Raw genomic sequence first — 20335 nt, 5'->3', positions numbered from 1 at the left:
CCCAAGGTGTCTGTTGTGGGGAGAGAAAGGGAAGGAGATTGTAAGGTGGTTTGATTCTCCTTAAAAAGGTAGCGAAAACCAACTCTTCTTCTTCTCTGTCTTTGTCTCCTTCTCCTCCTCCTCCTCCTCCGGGTCATGGTTGGTAATAACTACACACACAGAGAGAGAGAGGAGAGACACTCTCGCACACACACACACTTACACACAGCAATATTTGTGAATGGACCCAAGGAGACACAACAAAACGGAATGAGGAGCCACTGGGAGTGCGATTCTAGGCATGTTTACTCAGCAGCTAGTCCATGGAATTTACTTCCAAGGAAGTGTTCATAGGCTTGCAGCCTTCCCAGTGCCCGGCTATAAAACTCAGGGTCACGCAGGAGGCATCTAGGCCTGTTGGTTGCTTCAGCCAAAGCCTCCCCAGCCGGCTGAGTAAATGGGCATCCTTGGTATTTGCTATGAAAGAATCTGAGGGAGAACAGGGAGGTGTGGTCTGGCATTTTATTAATTGACATTTTGTGCAAGGTCTCCCAAAGAAGAATCAAAACGTTTTTTAATTTTTAACCTGTTGCACAATGCTGAAAGCCAAAAGAAATGCCCAGAATGCAGAAATGGGTTTGCTCTAATTAAAATTTGCTTGTGTGTGTGTGTGTTTGTGTTTGTATGGTGATCATTCAAATATGATCTGCTTTCTCTCCCCCAATCCCACCCGACTTGTTGCACAACCAGATGCCGGGGATGTTCCTTAAAGTGCTTTTCCAGTCACTCAAATGTTTGAGAAGTCTCCAGCTCCCTCCCTGTCTCGTTTCTCTTGCTGCAGAGATCCCTGACCTGCAATCTTAAAAGAGAATGGCCAAGAAGACGAATAAACGTATTTCCGAATCCAGCAATAGCACAAAGGCTGAGAAGAATGGAATCGTCAGCTTGACCTATGTAAGTAAATACGTTGAGGTGGGGAGAATGTGGCTGCTGTGTAGAGATCTATACCAGTATTAAAAGCAGAGCTCTAACTATTACGGAAGCTGACGACCTTAGGTTTAGGGTTGCCAAGTTGCTGGAGGAAAGAATATCCTGCCCCTTTAAGAGAGGCTTAATGGGATGCAATTGAACAGGTGACGTTATTTGCCTTCCCATGAAAAAAGCTTCAGCGGCCCATTTCCATGCGTCCTGCCTCTGTGAAAAGGAGAGGGCTCTTCCCCCCAGGCCTGTTGGCAACCCTGTTACTTCTCTGAGCTGTTCTTATAGCTGCTTATCCTTTGGGTAGCTGCTAGTTTATTCGAAGGGCTTTGAGGCCATGTCTTGGGGCAGAGCATGAGCATTATTGACCATGTCGCTTGATTTTTTTATGATTCCGAGGAGTAAATGATTTGCCCACAGATATTGTAGATCAGGCAGCCGACAATAACATTTTCTCACATTCTCATCCATGGCTGTGGTATATTGACTGTGATATATGTGTATAAAGTCTGCTCCTCCCCCATTATCGATGGGAGTGACGGTGCATTCCTAAGGAGAGTTACTCCAGATTCTCTCCCCTCAGGAATGCACTGTTAGTAGGGTTGCCAACCTCCAGGTGGTGCCTGGAGATCTCCAGCCGATAAAGGATAATTCACCTGGAGAAAATGGCCACTCTGGCAATTGGACTCTATGGCATTGAAGTCCCTCCCCTCTCCAAACCCCACCCTCCTTAGGCTCCGCCCCCCAAAACCTCCCACTGGTGGTGAAGGGGGACCTGGCAACCATAACTGTTCTTTAGGTCCCACAGAGTAGAGTTCATGTTCCCGGGTTCTAGTTTTTAGTTGATGTTGCTGTGAACTATGGCTGGGGCCTGTTGGAATTGTTTCCATACAAATAAAAGCTGTTGTTTGTAGCTGGCTCTTCCTTGTTGAATGGATCTAAGGGTAAGGTGGCCAACCTCCAGGTAATAGCTGGAGATCTCCTGTTATAACAGGTGATCTCCAGCTGATATAGATCACCTGGAGAAAATGGTTGCTTTGGCGACTGGACTCTGTGGCATTGAAGTCCCTCCCCTCCCCAAACCCGCCCTCCTAAGGCTCTGCCCCCCAAATCGACCTCCAGTGGTGAAGAGTCATCTGGCAACCCTACCTAAGGGTGAACCCAGAAGTGAGTACTGTTGCCTGATGTTGTATGCCTTAAAAGGGAAACATTACAGCCATAGAACTGCTTTTAACCCAAAATGTTTATTTCTGATGGAAATGGTTTCGGTATTTCTTTGGAACACAAAGCAAGAGAGACCCTGGGGTCTCCAGCTAGTACCTGGCGGTTGGCAACCCTACCTCTCAGGCTCCTCTCCAAAAACCTCCCACTGGTGGTGAAGAGGGACCTGGCAACCCTAATGCTTTGGAGGGCGGACTCCATGCCATTGTACCCTACTGAGGCCCCTGCCCTCCCCACTCCATCCCCAAATCTCCAGGAGTTTCTGAACCTGGTTCTGGCAACCCTACCCCTCCATCTCCCACCAAGTGCCAGGGGTGACCTGGCAACCCTACCCCAGGATCTCAGGCAGAGGTTTTCCACATCACCTTCTACGCTATCCTTTTAAAGCCGGAGGTGCCAAAGACTGAACTTGGGACCCTTCTGCCTGCCAGAGAAATGCTCTGCCAACTGAGTCATGGGGCGAAAATGCATGGTCGTTCTATCCTCCTTTAATCCCTGTTCCAGCCAGGATTCAGCCAGGATTGAACACATGCGTTTCGCCTAATGTGCGTTCGCTCCTGGCTAAAACAGAGATTAAAGGAGGATAAAGCGACCGTGCGTTTTCACCCATGGTCTCTCCCCTATTCTGGAATGTTCACTGCTGGTCCAGAACAACGGTTGAGCCAGTCAGTTGGGGGAAATAGTTCAATGGATATGAAAGCCACCACGTTTTCTTCCGGGTCGAAGTGAACTAAGAAAGGGGGTGGGGGGAGATCTACGTAGCACGTCACAGCAGAGCAGGACTTCTTAAAAGAAGTGTTTCGAAAGCGCAGAGAGGTATGTGAATCTGAAGCTGTGGCTCACGAAAGCTCATGCCCTGCCAGAAATGTTGTTAGGCTTTAAGGTGCCACTGGACTCTTGCTCTTTTCTGCTGCTACAGACAGACTCACACGGCTACCCATCGCGAGGTATGTGATCGTCATTCCTGTTCATAAGCACCTGCCACTACAAAATGCCCGTGGAGACGGCAAGGAGTGGGACGGGACAGAAATGGGAACCCTTGGCCAGGATTTAAAGTTCTAGAGGAGGACGAGTTCCTCACTGGACTTTGCATGTGTATATCAGCCATCTTTTCTACAGCCACTAACCTTCGATGCGTATTGCATGAGCTGAATTTCAGAGCTGCATTGATGGTCTTTCGGAACGGCACAACTTGTGTCTGGTTGCACTCAGCTTGCCACTTACCTGCTTGTGGGGGGACCATCTCCCAATGATGTTCCCATGTCCCCTGCGTCCCCTGTGCTCACTCAATAGAGCAGGAAGGGATTTGCCATTGCCTGGCTCTGAGTTAGGGTTGCCAACCTCCAGGTACTCGTTAGAGATCTCCTGCCATTTACAACCACTCTCCGGCTGCTGGAGATCAGTTCACCTGGAGAAAATGGCCATTTTGGCAATTGGACTTTATGGCATTGATGTCCCTCCCCTCCCTAAATCCCACCCTCCTTAGGCTCCACCCCACAAACCTCCCACCGGTGGTGAAATGGGACCTGGCAACCCTACTTTGCATAGCGAGCCTGGACTTCCTTGGTGGTCTCCCATCCAACTACTAATCAGGGCTGACTCTGCTTAGCTTCTGAGATCTGACAAGATCGGGCTAGCCTGGGCTATCCAGGTCAGTTCGCCTAGGGCACCAAAAAACCTTGGGCTTTGGACCATCTCTTCTGGCAATGCAGCATTACAAGCTGTAGTGTCGAGCTGGTTCAGCACATGTTGGTGTCCTTGTCTGCCTCCAGAACCTTATAAGGAGAACGTACTTGGAAATATTCCATTTGAGTCCAGTAGCACCTTAGAGACCAACAAGGTTTTTAGGGTATAAGGTTTCGACAGTCAAAGCTCTTGTATCTGATGAAGGGAACTTTGACGCTTTGACTTATACCGTGAAAATCTTGCTGGGCTCCAAGGTACTACTACTGGACTCAGATACAGAGCTTTGACTGCAGACCAACAGAGCTACCCTCTGAAACCGTACTTGGAAATAGAAAAATGGGGGAAGCCACCCTCAAAAATGTACTTGATTAGGAATGGATGCTGCCCAATTGGATGCAGGTCATCTATGTGTCATTTGCAGGCTTTGGATCAGTTTTACCAAGCTGGGAAAGGAAGTAGTCACCAAATTAACTGCAGAATGAATGAACCATGCATGCTTTCCTTTATGTCTGTAGGTATTTATACCCACTTATAACCCATAGCAGCTTACAACATTGTTCTCCCCCTCCTGTGGGGACATCTCTCGTTTCCCAGCAAAAGCAAAACCAGTTTAGATTTAAAAAGAGAAACTCATGAAAGAGAACTCATTAAGATTAACAGCCTCTTTTTTGTTTTTTTGTTTTTTTTCCAAAGAGAAATCTCACAGAGAACAGGGAGCCTTGGTACCTGAATACCACCGGGATGATCCCTTCCGAGCATTATCTGCATCCTGACCTGGACCACAGAGATGAAGAAAATACTTTTTGCCATAAATATGGCCCAAGTTTAAAAACAATGATTCCTGTCCGCCTGAAAAAAAGGCAGGTTCTGATTTTTTTAAAAATTCTGAATATGATAATAAAGAATATTAGAAAAGACTGTAATGAAATAAGGTTGCCATTGCTTTCTCCCGTCTATCACAGGCAAGTACAGCTTGCTAATAATATTGAAGGGGTGGACCACTTTTGATTTTTGGGGAGAGGCTTTTCACTCTACCTTGACTACAGGTTTTTTTTTTTTAAGTATTTGTTTAGAATCATAGAGTTGGAAGGGACCACCAGGGTAATCTAGTCCAACCCCCTGCACAATGCAGGAAATTTACAACTACCCTCCCCCCACATCCCCAGTCACCCCCACTACATGCCCAGAAGATGACCAAGATGCCCTCCCTCTCATCATCTGCTTTAGGTTATAGAATCAGCATTGCTGACAGATGGCCATCTAGCCTCTGCTTAAAAACCTCCAGGGAAGGAGAGCTTACCACCTCCCGAGGAAGCCTGTTCCACTGAGGAACCGCTTTAACTGTTAGAAAATTCTTCCTAATTTCTATATGGAAACTCTTTGGATTTAATTTCAACCCGTTGGTTCTGGTCTGACCTTCTGGGGCAACAGAAAACAACTCGGCACACTCCTGTATGTGACAGCCCTTCAAGTACTTGAAGATGGTTATCATATCCCCTCTCAGTCTTCTCCTCTTCAGGCTAAACATACCCAGCTCCTTCAACCTTTCCTCATATGGTTTGGTCTCCAGATCCCTCACCATGTTGCCCTCCTCTGGACACGTTCCAGCTTGTCTACGTCTTACATTAGTTATAGTCCGCCTTTCTTAGGTCAAACACAATTAACAGGACGGGACATCTAATAAACAAAGCAAGAATGTTTGGATTACAGAAATCAGAAAGCAAGCAAAAATCTGAAAATGGAGCTGAAATGAAACAAAAGCGTTTAAACATGATATGTTAAATGATGCAGGAATGACATAGTGAGATCATATTCACAGCAACACGCAGTATGTACTATAGACAGCTAGTCCTCAGTCCCTATACCTTTAAAAAAATGGGGAAGGTTGCGTGGGGAGGGAGATATAACTTTCTCAGGGGCCACATTTGACCAAGAATCCTCCAGATGGCTAACCCATAAACACATGAAACTGCCTTATACTGAATCAGACTCTTGGTCCCTCGAGGTCAATGTTGTCTACTCAGACTGGCAGTGGGTCTCCAGGGTCTGAGGTGGAGGTCTTTCTCATCACCTAGCACCTGGTCTTTTAACTGGAGGTCCTGGGGATTGATCCTGGGACCTTCTACATGCCAAGCAGATGCTTTGCCGCTGAGCCACGGCCCCCACCCCTTCCCACAAAGGCACAACCCAGACATCTTACATCTGGGCATAATCTGAATGGAACTAAATGGATGAAATGGCCTTGTTGAGTGGATCGTTTGAGTAGCTACCATGAGGATCTGATGCCAAGAGTGTCTACTGTGGGACACTGCATCAGACATACAGTTGGCAGATACTTATGAGCAGGGTCTTTTCAGCCACCACTTTTGTGCTGTGGAACTCCCAGCTGCCAGATGCCCACTCTCCAATCTCTTTTTAATCCACAAGTAAATACACACTTACTCAGAGAGCTTTTGAACACCAATTTTATTCTTCATGCAGAGGTCATTAGTATAATAATGCTATTATTGTAGGGGTATTTTTAATAGGACTGCTGGTAGTTTTTATAAAAAGCTGCTCTGCCTCTCGATTGCTTTTTTTAGCTGGTTTTCAGTTGATTTCTGGATTCGTTTAGGTTTTAATGGTTTTAAAATTTTTATTAGAATCGCTGTTGATGGAAGCATCCTTCAGTGGTCAAGGGGTGAACCACTGAACTGCTTGTTCCTTAACTGGCATTTGTAGTCAGCGGAAAAGATGTCACATCAAATCTATTTTATTTACTTCGTTCATGCCCCTCTTCTGTCCCCAAAGTGGTTGACAACAGTCCCCTCTTCTCTATTTTGTCCTCATAATAATCCTTCGAGGTAGGTTAAGCCAACAGGGTGTGATTGGCCTAAGGTCACCTAGCGACTCCACGGCAGAAGGGGGATTTGAATCTGGGTCTCCCAGATCCTAGACAACACTATGACCTCTACAACATAAAGTGAATCTACACCTGAATGTACAAGAAGTTCAATAGATTTGGGGGTTTGCCAATCTGGGGGTTTGCTAAGGTTGCCAACTGTAAAACTGGCCCCTATAACTGTCCTTCTAATATTAGATAGATAGATAGATAGATAGATAGATAGATAGATAGATAGATAGATAGATAGATAGACAGACAGACAGACAGACAGACAGACAGACAGACAGACAGACAGACAGACAGATAACGGAATGATTTCATTTGCATATAGCCTTAGGCCATTACAAGCATGTCAACAATACCACAAATGACAGACAGACAGACAGACAGACAGACAGACAGACAGACAGACAGACAGACAGACAGATAGATAGATAGATAGATAGATAGATAGATGCAGCAAGAACCAAGTGATGTTATTTACTTCCATGCCCTGAAAAGGTTCAATTGCCTATTTCCATGCATTAAGATTCTATTAAAAGGACAACCCCCTGACCTGGATGACCCAGGCTAGCCTGAGCTGGTCAGATCTCAGAAGCTAAGCAGGGTCGGCCCTGGTTAGTACTTGGATGGGAGACCACCAAGGAAGTCCAGGCTCGCTATGCGGAGAAAGGCAATGGCAAACCACCTGTGCCAGTCTCTTGCCTTGAAAAACCTACTGGGTTGCCATAAGTCAGCTGTGACTCGATGGCACTTTACACACACACAAAGGGACAGGATATTTTCCTCCTGGCCAGTTGGCAACCCTGGGTTTCTGTGCTTTCCTATACAGGAGCAATGAAATAGCTTTCACAACAAATGACTGGAATGCTGCTGGAATCTCTCATAGTTTCATTTATTTCCCTGCAGCTCCATCAGCCCAGTGGACAACGCAGGGCTGGTCTCCTTCGCAATGTTTTCATGGATTTCGCCTTTAATGATGAAAGGATGCAAGAACAATATCGACGCAGAAGCTTTGCCCCCGTTATCGTATTACGACAGCTCGGAGCTGAACGCCAAAAGGTAGCATGGTTTCGACACAGCCGTTTACCTAAGAGCTCTCTGGATAGGAGCCTACAGGAAAAACGATTTGCGAGTTCCTGGGCATTCTGAGTCGAATGAATAGTTCTTAGCTGCAAAATAACACCCCTTAAAGTTTCCTGCTGCTGCTTTCCTGCAGCCGAGCGGTGATGCAGGGTGGGAGGGGAAGCAGAGGTCCGGCACTTACTTAGAATTTTCATTGCATGCTAAACTTTTTACCTTCTTTAGCTCTTCCATCTTCACAGTGGCTTTCCAGAGAAGGTCCTTATTAATCCCATTGTGCGGAGGAGAAACTGAGCTAGGGAGAATGCGATAGGGAAACGAAACAACCATTTTTATAGCTATCTTCTGCTGGTTGTGACTGTACCTAGTGAGAAAAGGCCAGAATCCAGCCATTGCATGGATAAAGATGGCCAGGCTAGGAGAAGGCAGTGAGCTGCCAGGATGGTGTTGGGGATTGCCCCCTCCGGGTTGGGAAATTCATGGAGATTTGGGGGTGGAACCTGGGGACGGTGGGGTTTTGGGAGGAGAGAGACCTAGGGTTGCCAGGTCCCTCTTCACTATTGGTGGGAAATTTTGGGGGCGGAACCTGAAGAGGGCGGGGTTTGGGGAGGGGAGGGACTTCAATGCCGTAGAGTCCAATTGCCAAAGCAGCCATTTTCTCCAGGTGAACTGATATCTATCGGCTGGAGATCAGTTGTCTCTGAAGCTGCCACTGTTCAGTCCCCCGACCCCTTTCAAATTCTCCATTATGAACTGCTGGCCTTGATTGACATGTTGAGGCATCTCCTGAGCACAAGCTGGTACGGAAAAGACCTGAAGTGGAAATGGGTGACGGAAGCAGGTTTCTTTGACAAAGTCTGGGACCGGAGGAGACCTCTGTCAACTGGCTGATTTGCTCCCGACAGATTTCGACTCCTGTGGGAAGCCGAGCTGGCAAAATTTGGTCCAGAGAAAGCTTCTCTCGTCCGCGTCGCTCTACAGTTTCAGAGAACCCGAATTTTGATTGACTTCCTGGTAAATTGCATTTGCATTACTCTTAGTGCTTTAGGACCGGTGAGTCACTTGAGATTTTCTTTACCCCAAAAAATATTTTGTAAAGCATATTTTGCTTTTTGCAGGGTGGAGATTTTGCAAGCAATAAATCCCAGGCACAGTCTCCATTTTGAAAGGATCTGATTTTGCAGACTGGCGTAAGCTTATTAGAGCTTGGAAGTTAAGCAGGGTTGGCTATGGGTAGGGTTGCCAGGTCCCTCGTCGTCACCGGCAGGAGGTTTTTGGGGTGGAGCCTGAGGAGGGCGGGGTTTGGGGAGGGGAGGGTCTTCAATGCCATAGAGTCCAGTTGCCAAAGCGGTCATTTTCTCCAGGTGAACTGATCTCTATCGGCTGGCGATCAGTTGTAATAGCGGGTAGTACCTGGAGGTTGGTAACCCTAGCTATGGGCTGTAGTTGAATGGGAGACCACCGAAGAAAAGCAGGGTTACTTTGCAGAGGAAGGGCACAGAAAACCACCTCTGATAGTCTCTTGCCTTGAAAACCCTGGGCTCATAAGTGAGCTGCAACTTGATGACACTTAATTTTTATATTTATCTAGCAAGGCTGAAGAACCCTGCCTTTGAACCCTGTCAAAGTAGACAGTGCTAACATGAGTGGTTGATTATTAATACAGCATAAGCCAGTAAAACACATGTATCGTTTATACAAAAGGTAAAAAAAATAGCAATTCAATCAAAAACATACCTAATTAAAATTTCCAAATAATTTATAATAGACTAAAATTGACCAGCGTCGTGTAGTAGTTAAGAGCGGTGGTTTGGAGCGGTGGAGTATGATCTGGAGAGCCGGGGTTGATTCCTCACTCCTCCACATGAGCAGTGGAGGCTAATCTGGTGAACGGGATTTATTTCCCCACTCCTACACACAAAGCCAGCTGAGTGACTTTGGGCAAGTTACAGCTCTGTTAGAGCTCTCTCAGCCCCACCCACCTCACAGGGTGCCTGTTGTGGGGAGGGGAAGGGAAGGTGATTGTAAGCCTGTTTGAGTCTCCCTTGAGTGGTAGAGAAAGTCGGCATATAAAAACCAACTCTTCTTCAAATTATGAATTAATCTAATCCCTCCCCCGTTAGGCTTTTCTTCAATGATTTGCTCTCATTAGTACCCTTCTGGCTGGACTTTAAGGATAGGGGGCTATTCCTCCCCAAGACGTCTGCCGCTCTGAGAATGTGATTAGCCTCGTTCTACATTCCCACCGTTTGGCATTATTAGTTCTGCGTCTGTTGTGTTTCCCATGGGCAGTGGGGGAGCCTTGTGTTCATGCCCTACTCCCCATCCACTCCAGTTGGTAGTAGTAACTGCCCCCCCCCAGTCATGGCTGGATCTGCGTTGCCTTTCTCCCGTTGCTGTGATTCGGTAGAGCTGGCCGTTCGCCATGTTCTGCCGTGATCCTTGTGCCCGTCTTGTAACACGGCTAGGCGATAAAAGTGATTTTTTTATGACCGGCCAACTCTGTATCCATCAGCACTGACCTCCTGCTCCTTTGTGCTTGGTATGGTGGTGCATGGTGTACACCCTCTCCCATCTGTTCTGGATGATAAATTAAAAAAAAATTAATCTAATTGCAATTGCCCAACATTAGGCGTCAAACTTTATATGCAATTGCACAAAATTTGGCTACCTGTTTTGCCATCTGGGCATTCCCTTCCCAGAGGAGACTCTTAATTCTCCCTTCATCTGAACTGACTGTAATTTGGCTGAGCAGGGTAATGATCACCTTTGCGTAAAAAGACTTCTGCTGAATCTGATTAAGGGTCCATGTAGCCCACCATCTACTTCCCACAGCAGTCAACCAGAACACCACAGAAAGCCCACCAGCAGGGCCGAAGCGATGCTCTCCTGTTCCCCACAGTAGCTGACTTTCAATAATCTATTATTATTATGTAAAACAGCATTGGTCCCAATACAGATCCTGGGGGAAATCCTACTTTTCTTTAACCCATTCTGAGCCTGGCTTACTGGGAATGAGGGGGGGGGGCTATAAATGCAATAGATAAATAAAAAATAAATATTGGCACAGCTGTCTGTATGCTCCTCTATTGAAAGGGAGAGGTCATGCTTAGCGGTGCAGCATCTGCTTTGCGTGCAGAAGGACCCAGATTCAATTCTTGGCATTGCCAGTTAAAAGCATCAAGCACTAGTTGATGCAAAAGACCTGAGACCCTGGAAAGCTGTTGCCCATCAGAGTAGGCAAAACTGACCCCAAAAGAACAGTGGATGGGGTTGCCAGCTCTGGGTTGGGAAATACCTGGAGATTTTGGGGGCGGAGCCTGAGGAGGGAGGGATATGGAGAGGGAGAGGGACTTCAATGCTATGGAGTCCAATTGCCAAAGAGGCCATTTTCTCCAGGGGAACTGATCTCTTGTCACCTGGAGATCAGTTGTAATAGCTGGAGATCTCCAGCCACCACCTGGAGGTTGGCAACCCTGCTGGTGGAGTGATTTAATATGAGACTGCATCTTGTGTTCATGCGAAATAATGCAAAATTGATTTCTTGTGAAGCCTCTTCAGTGTCTTGGGAAAGTGGTGGGGAAGGAGACCACTCTGTACTGCATAATGTTGTTATGTTCTAGAGATGAACAGACCCAACATTGTCTGGGTTGCTTCTCAAAATAGTTTGGAAATTCCTTTGCAGACTGTGATCATCCATAACATCCTCCGGCACAGCGAAAGTGGTTCCACTGACCTTCTTAGGGGGATTGGCCTCTGCATAGCGCTCTTTCTCGCAGAATCCACCAAAACAATTTTCTGGTCGTTGACGTGGGCAATCAACTACCGTACCGCTATGAGATTAAAAGTGGCTGCATCTACGGTGGCCTTTGAGCATCTGCTGGCGTTTAAGACTTTGTCCCACATTTCAGTTGGAGAAGTAAGTTGTCAGAAAACGCATCCACTGTATCCAAGGTGATGGTCAGGAGATTTTAGTTTTTAATTCTGGTTTGGTGAAACATTTATAAAAAGGAACGACTGATGTTATGTTTGCAGTTGTCTAAGGACTAACTAGACCGAAATGAAATGATTTTCTTAAACTAATTAGCAGCACCAGGTTCAAAGATCATGGTAGAGTCCACGGGCAAGTGAACACTTAACATCTTCCAACTTATGCCTCTTCAATGATTTTATAGCTTCTACCAGCGTGATGTAGTGGTTAAGAACGATGGTTTGGAGCAGTGGACTCTCATCTGGAGAACTGGGTTTGATTCCCCACTCCTCCCCGTGAGCAGTGGAAGCTAATCTGGTGAACTGGATTAGTTTCCCCACTCCTACACATGAAGCCAGCTGGGTGGCCTTGGGCTAGTCACAGCTCTCTCATCCCCATCTACCTCACAGGGTGTCTGTTGTGGGGAGGGGAAGGGAAGGTGATTGTAAGCCGGTTTGATTCTTCCTTAAGTGGTAGAGAAAGTTGGCATATTAAAACCAACTCTTCTCCTCCTCCTCCTCCTCCTCCTCCTCCTCCTCCTCCTCCCACCCCTTCCATAATTTATATAGCCCTTCCTATTACAATTGATCTCCAGATGACCAAGATCAGTTCCCCTAGAGAAAATGGCTGCTTTGGAGGGTGGACTCTGTGGCATTATACTCTGCTGAGGTCCCATCCCTCCCCAGGCTCCACTCCCCAAATCCGTGTTTTAAAGAAGAATGTTAATATGTTGCAAAAGTTGCAAATGCTGTATATCTCATATTGCTGTATAATGAATGTGGGGGAGGGACACTCATATCGTAGGCCGCCGAGGGCAGCAAACACCCTTGGTCCAACCTTGACAAGTGATTGCCCATGAAACTCGTCACCGCTCCTTTGCTTCTTTCAGGTAATCAATATTTTAGCTAACGACGGCTATCGGATGTTCGAAGCGGCCGTGTTTTGCCCCTTGCCAGTTGCAGTGCCTGTGCTGATAGTGGCTTGCACCATCTATTCGTGTCTTATCCTCGGTCCCACGGCGCTCACTGGAACGTTTGTTTATATTCTGTTCATACCCTTACAGGTAAAACCATCAGTTTCTTGAACAATGACTCTTTTCGGCCGCATCCGCCCCTCGTTGAACGTTGGGCTATCATTGCACTACAGCAGTAGTTCATAACTGGATTGTCTCATCTGCACCAAGAAAATTCATTTGCAAACGGTTGCTATACACTGCGACAATTACACAATAGCCAATGATATATAGGGTTGCCAGATGGGTGATATGGGTGGGCAATTGTCTGCCAATTCACCCAGCTGCCCCAGAGCTGGGGCTGCGGATGTGCGCAGGTGCGCACACGCAATGACAGCACTTCCGGTTTTACTTCTGGAAGCACTGCATCTCCGTGGCTATTTTAACACTAAAAACCCTCCCCAAACCCCACCATCCCCAGACTCCACCCCCAAATTTCCAGGAATTTTCCAACCTAGCAGTGGCAACCTTATCTAAGCACCCTCTGCAGCTGCTATTAGCCCATAGTGCTGTGTTGTTTTTTAATCTAGCAAAACTATTTTATTACTTAAAAAATGTGGATGTCTGATCTTGCAGTTATTTGTCCGATAAATTCCCCTGCTTATTTCCTGACCTCCACATTCATCTGTATTAATGGCATGCTCTCGCGGTGCTTGGCCTCTTCTTCGCAGATGCTCATGGCTAAGTTGATGTCCGTATTCCGGAGGGCTGCCATTGTGGTGACCGACCGACGAGTGAGGATAATGAACGAGATTCTGACTTGCATCAAGCTGATCAAGATGTACGCTTGGGAAATGTCCTTTGCAAAAGCCGTCAGAGGTATGAGGGTGGGGGGGGGGGACACGCACCTTTTAAAAAAACATTTAACGCAGTGCCTTAACTGGATCATCCTCAACAATATCTTTGATTTACTGACCATTTGACCTGCCGGGCCGTAATTTACCAAATTACATATCACTGCCGTGGAGAGTGTATGGTTTATCACTTTTCTGCATTATGACAAGTTCACGTCCTTTGCAGGCATCAGGAATGCGGAAAGGAAAATATTAGAAAAAGCAGGATATGTCCAGAGTGTGAATACTTCCCTTGCGCCAATTGTATCCACCTTGGCCATTGTCATGACGTTTGTCCTCCATACCCTTTTGAAACGAGAACTCACGGCCTCTGTGGTAAGATTTGCCCAAAATCACCCTCAGTCTATGATGGTTTTACCTTTTAACTGTGTATTCCTGTTGCCCTTCTGCACATCACGGACCCATAAATCTTGGTAAAGTAGATACTGATTTCTCTGTGACATTTACTTTTAATCAAGGTCAATTTCTAAATGAATAATTGCTTCCCTAATAAAGCTGGACTCTTGCGGCCAGTCATTGACGGGGGGGGGGGGGGCTTCTTTCTTTTTGTATAAAATGCAGGCTTAACGCGCATCAATTAAAAAGGATTAATAACCATATTTAGTGGAGGAGGGGAAATTGAAATCACTAGGGACAGGCGCTTGAAAACAGAACTAGTTCTGTGACACTTGAACTTCTTGCCTTATTAAGGCCTTAATGAATGTCCCATTTACTGTAATACTTCAGAGATATCTATTGTTAAAGATGTAACGTACGCCCAGTTAAAGATGTAACATAAAGCGTGCTTATAAGATCATATTTGCTTTGCTAAAATGTTAAGTCGTGGTAATTCTAACCCATTTTCTTTTGCAGGCTTTCAGTGTGATTGCAATGCTGAATGTATTGAGGTTTTCAATTGCCATTTTACCTTTCTCTGTGAAAGCAGCAGCGGAAATCAAAGTTTCTCTACAAAGACTGAAGGTAAGGGTAGGGGAAGGTGATTGCAAACAGTTTGGATTTGTTGAAATTGCAGAATTGTGCACAAACATAAAGGCCGCTGCCTGAGGTTTCTATACTATACAACTCTTTTAAAATTATCAATTATGTATCATAACATATTATTGTTCCAGGGTTTGCTTGCTCAACAGTGTAATCCTAAACGAGTTGATGGTGGTGGAAAATGCTATCAAGTCGCAGCCGACTTATGGCAACTCCAGAGGGTTTGTAAGGCAAGAGACAAACAGAGGTGGTTTGCCATTGCCTGACTCTGTATAATATCCCTGGATTTCATTGGTGGATGGAAGACCACCAAAAGAACATAAGAAAAGACATGCTGGATCAGACCATGAGTAGCGGACGCTAACCTAGTGAGCCTGGTTGGTTTCCCCACTCCTACACACAAAGTCAGCTGGGTGACCTTGGGCTGGTCACGGCTCTCTTAGAGCTCTCTCAGCCCCACCTATCTCACAGGGTGTCTGTCTTGGGGAGGGGAAGGGAAGGGAAGGTTATTGTAAGCCAGTTTGATTCTTCCTTAAGTGGTAGAGAAAGTCGGCATGTAAAAACCATCTCTTCTTCTTCTTCTTCTTCTTCTTCTTCTTCTTCTTCTTCTTCTTCTTCTTCTTCTTCATGATAAGCCTAGCCTTATACTTTTAGACTCTTCGTCTGTCTTAACCTAGTATTGCGTGCTCTGACTGGCATTGGCTCTCCAGGGTGCCAAGCAAAAAGTTTTCCTAAGATCGTTCTTGACTGGAGAAATTGTGCATTGCTCCTGGGAATTTGGGCACACAACGTACGCCCTGTGCCGCTGAATGGCAGAGCTGGCAACGTGAGTTGGGAGTGTCGAAAGCTCCCTACTGCTCTGTTGTGCTTGACTCGGGCTCTTCTCTCTTAGAAAATCCTCGTCACTAAAATTCCTCCTCCGTATGTAACGAAACTGAACGACTCCGAAAATGCCATCCTGCTGGAAAATGCCTCGCTGTCCTGGGAAAGTCCGAATGAATGCGCTGCCAAGTCCAGCGAGGTGGCCCTGGCTAATGGGGCGAGCACCTTTAAATGCCAGCCCGACCCGGAACCCACCCTTTGCCATTCCCAGATATCGTTTCAAGAAGCCAAGGAGAAGAGCGACGGCCTGGCCTTGCACAAGATCCATTTTGCCATAAAGAAAGTGAGTACACCTTAAGATAATATTTACACTGAATTCAGCCGGAGTTGCTGTAGGGATGCTTGAGATAAAAGTGGTTGCTCTGCTTTCCAACCACCACATGACTCCCCCCATTGCATCACCATTATCATCATTATTAAGAAGATTTTTATTCTGCCTTTTTGCCCCCATAGGGCCACCGGGACGGCTAACAAATTAAAACATACAAACTAAAATCTCATCTTAAAAGCCATTAGAACCAACACACAAATAGATCGCTAAACCAGTTAAAACCAGAGCTTAAAAGAGCCAGTGTGGTGTAGTGGTTAAGAGCGGTGGGTTGGAGCAGTGGAGACTGATCTGGAGAACCGGGTTTGATTCCCCAGTCCTCCACATGAGCGGCGGAGGCTAATCCGGTGAACTGGATTTGTTTCCCCACTCCTCCACACAAAGCCTCCTCAGGTCCGCCTCCAAAATATCACACTGATGGCGAAGAGGGACCTGGCAACCCTATGTGGAGGAGTGGGGAATCAACCCCGGTTCTCCAGATCAGACTCCACTGCTCCAAACCACCGCTCTTAACCACTACGCCACGCTGGGCGGTCCTTCAGGTATATTGGTCCCGATCCATATCGGGCTTTAAATGTCAGCACCAGCTCCTTGAGTTGTTCCCAGAACCAGACTGGGAGCCAGTGGAGATGGAACAAGACTGGAGTGATATGGTTCCCATGAGCCTCTCCAGTTCAACATTCTGGCTGCAGCGGTCTGCACCATTTTCCAGGTGCAAGGTTCGGAACGGGAGAAAGAATGGCATGCGATTGGCTGAGGAGCTCATTGTAAGGCAGGTCTTTGCCGGGGGAAGGATGTTCCTCCCGATTAACCTTCCAATGAATTGCCATGGTACTGCCCTTTGGAAAATGATTTGGAGCCTTCGCTCTGTCCACGAAGCAGTCAGTCAGGAAAAACCATACCGATTTGAATAAATAATCTTCAAAGTTTTTTTTTTTTTTTTAGGGCCAGGTTTTAGGGATTTGTGGAAACGTTGGAAGCGGGAAGAGCTCCATCATAGCAGCAATACTAGGACAGGTATGCAATATTTGTAACTTTTGCTTTAAAAAAAATCCCAGCGTTGTTTTCAAGTACAACTCGAGTGGTATGTTACATAAGGGTCTAGTTATTTTTCCTGTCAACTTTTGGTGGGTGGATTCCACGCTATGACACTTTTGTGTTGAAGGATTCCTCTTTCAAATTCAGTGGCAAGCAGATTTGGAACAGCGATTCTACGTGGCTCTCACAATATCTTTTCCATAAAAATTTTTATCCCCGCAAGCACAATCCTAGTATATCAGGAGTACGCACAAGGGGGGGGGATGCATCCTAAATGGCATGAAAGATGCAAAAATAGTGATCAAGAACCGTCCCAAAAGTGAGGCAAACTGACACCACTGACAATGAGGATGACACAAAGAATCAAAAAGAAATGAAAGGAGAAGCCATGGCTCAGTGGTAGAGCATCTGCTTGGCATGCAGAAGGTCCCAGTTTCAATCCCCGGCATCTCCAGTTAAAGGGACTAGGCGGGCGGGTGATGTGAAAGACCTCAGCCTGAGTCCCCGGAGAGCCGCTGCCGGTTTGAGTAGACAATACTGAGTTTGATGGACCCAGGGTCTGATTCAGTATAATGCAGCTTCTTGTGTTCATCTGCTTGGCATGCAGAAGGTCCCAGGTTCAATCCCCGGCATCCCCAGTTAAAGGGACTAGACAAGTAGGTGATGGGAAAGACCTCTAACTGAGACCCTGGAGAGCCGCTGCGGGTCTGAGTAGACAATACTGACTGATGGACCCAGGGTCTGATTCAGTAGAAGGCAGCTCCATGTGTTCATGTGTTCATGTGAAAATCATCGTCTCGGCTCATCCCTATTTGTAAACAGCAGCAGAGCCCAAGGGGGCCAGTTTGGTCTTTTAACTTCCCAGTCGCCTTCTTCCAGATGCATCTGCACCGAGGGAGAGTCGCCGTGGATGGGACTTTGGCTTACGTGTCTCAGCAGGCATGGATATTTCATGGGAGCGTCAGAGACAACATCCTGTTCGGAGAACCGTTTGAGGAGCAAAGGTAAACAATAAATCAGGGTCAGAGATTCCGCACGTTCTGAATAACGCACTTCCAACATGCTTTCAATGCCCTTCAGCGATCATTTGCCAAGTGGATTTTTGTCCTCTCACACAGTAATATCCAGTTGCAAAATGCATTGGAAGTGAATTGAAAGTGCCCATTATTCAGCGTGCGTGAAATGATAGGTAGGTTCTGCGGTGGGTTTGTTTGAACTAATTAGTTTTTTTTTTAAAAAAACTTGCTTTTTTAAACAGTGGCTTCGAAGATAAAGAAAAGGTTGCTGGGTAGGGGGGCATTTAACACTTTCCTCCCTATATCTTTGCCCTGAATTCACTCCACCCTCACCAGTTGCAATTAGCTGCGGGTGGGGGGGGATGTGCAGCTAGGGTCGCCAACCTCTAGGTGGAACCCAGAGACCACCTGGAATTACAACTGATCTCCAGACCACAGAGAACACCTGTAGGAAATGACAGCTTCAGAAGAGGAACTCTATGGCATTATACCCTGCCGAGTTCTCTTTCCTCCCCCAAACCCTCCCCTCCCCAGGCTCCTCCCCCAAATCACCAGGAATTTCCCAACCTGGAGTTGGCAAACCTTATATACAGGTAGATCACGATGGGTAGCCGAGTTAGTCTGTCACTAGCAGTAGAAAAGAGCATGTCCAGTAGCACCCTAAAGACTACCAAAATTTCTGGCAGGGTTATGAGCTTTTGACTAGAATGTGATTCCATCTATCCTTTAGAGACGACTGAATTGGACACACGATGGCAATGTAAATGTCGAAAGCAAGTGAATGACATTAGCAGGCGTGATTGGATTAGGTGTGATATGCAGAGGGGTAGTAGTTGTGGAGAAGTCAGGTCATGAGAAAGGAATCCCAGATCTCTATTAAGTCCTGGAGAATGCACAGTCTTGAGCTTCATTTGTTGTAATTGAGCAGTTTCTCTTTCTAATCTCCCTTTGAAATCCCTTTGTAAGAGAACTCCTACTCTTAAATCAGCAACTGAATGGCCTGGACTCCTGCTCTTCTCTCCTTTGTACAGGCAGGGCCGGTGCCACCATTAGGCGAACTAGGCGGTCGCCTAGGGTGCAGACCTCAGAGGGGCACTGAAGGACTATCCTTCAGTGTTACTCCTCTGAAGATGCCTGCCACAGCTGCTGGTGCAACGTAAGGAAAGAAAATACCAAGACCATGGTCACACAGCCCGGATAACCTACAAGAACCGATGAACTCTGACCGTGAAAGCCTTCGACAATGTCTTATAAACTTTTATTTTATAAGGCTTTTATTTTTTTTCTACAAGACATCTGTTTTTGAAAATTGGTTAGCAGTGGGGGGACACAAGTAGTTAGCCTTGCCTAGGGTGCAAAAAAGACTGGCACCAGCCCTGTGTACAGGGGTGGCAGGTATTCTAATGTATGCACGAAAACGAGTCTCCCTGCCCTTCCCGACACTTTGAGGCTCTAGGGAACATTTCCTCTTGCAGTTTAAGCTGTGTTAGGGAGGAGAGGAGGTGACGGGCTTGGCTGCCACAGGCCTTTGTTGTCCTTAATGGGATTGCCCTCACCAGCGGCGTGTTTTGATTCCAGAAGACCCGGCTTCCAGCCCTGCCGGTTCAATTATCACTCTTTTTCATGTTGTCATGTAGCATGTGTCAGATTCCAGCTGTCGTAGCTTTCATGTCTCAATCTCAGAAATGGGGGGGGGGGGCGGGAGGACGAGAAAAAAAAAAGAATGGAGGTGTTAAATCCATCACCAGCTCACCCACGGTGGCATCCCTAGAAATCCAAACTAATGAGACTTGACACGGCTAATTGGTGTCACTTCAATCTGGGTATATCGCTTTCAGTTTTGCGAGAATAATTAAACAATGGTTTTCTAAGCATCGGGAAATTGCCTTTCAGGGAAGTCAGAACTGGGAGCCAGAATGGGGTTGGAAGAAGAACTGACAGCCCCCGCCCCGATTCAAATCCCCAAGCCCCGCTCTCCCCAGGCTCCACCCCAAAATCTCCATCAATTACTATTCTGAAGTTGGCAGCTTTACTAGGCATCCTTTAGGGTCTGTGTCCCTCTTGCTTAGGGTTGCCAACCTCCAGGCAGTAGTTGGAAATCTCCCGCTATTACAACTGATCTCCAGCCGATAGAGATCAGTTCACCTGGAGAAAATGGCCACTTTGGCAATTGGACTGTATGGCACTGAAGTCCCTCCCCTCCCCAAACCCCGCCCTCCTCAGGCTCCGCCCCAAAAACCTCCTGCCGGTGGCGAAGAGGGACTTGGCAAACTTACCCTTGCTTCCACCTAGGTGTCTCTGTGTCCCATACTGAAAGAAAAGAGGAACAAAAACGGTGCTGCATTCATGGCTAATCTAATATTCAAAATGGCCCTAGGGTAGGGTTGCCAACCTCCAGGTGGTAGCTGGTCCGGAGATCTCCTGCT

At 46.7% G+C, this 20335-nt stretch overlaps 1 protein-coding gene across 1 annotated transcript in view; it reads left to right on the top strand.

Annotated features, from left to right (window-relative positions):
* Positions 1–849: 849 nt before the first annotated feature.
* Positions 850–20335, top strand: part of LOC130488734 (ATP-binding cassette sub-family C member 12-like) — a 54579-nt gene continuing 35093 nt past the window's right edge. The window contains exons 1-12 of the mRNA XM_056862373.1: positions 850–933; positions 4558–4724; positions 7658–7810; positions 8737–8884; positions 11517–11750; positions 12691–12864; positions 13485–13632; positions 13834–13982; positions 14520–14627; positions 15538–15810; positions 16801–16872; positions 17773–17897. Of these exons, the coding sequence (XP_056718351.1) occupies positions 850–933; positions 4558–4724; positions 7658–7810; positions 8737–8884; positions 11517–11750; positions 12691–12864; positions 13485–13632; positions 13834–13982; positions 14520–14627; positions 15538–15810; positions 16801–16872; positions 17773–17897 (1835 nt within the window). The remainder of the gene's footprint in view (positions 934–4557; positions 4725–7657; positions 7811–8736; positions 8885–11516; positions 11751–12690; positions 12865–13484; positions 13633–13833; positions 13983–14519; positions 14628–15537; positions 15811–16800; positions 16873–17772; positions 17898–20335) is intronic.

This window comes from Euleptes europaea, chromosome 17, assembly GCF_029931775.1.
Source record: "Euleptes europaea isolate rEulEur1 chromosome 17, rEulEur1.hap1, whole genome shotgun sequence".
NCBI lineage: Eukaryota > Metazoa > Chordata > Lepidosauria > Squamata > Sphaerodactylidae > Euleptes > Euleptes europaea.
Note: the sequence above shows the minus strand (reverse complement) of the source record. Positions and strands in the feature narration are given on the sequence as shown.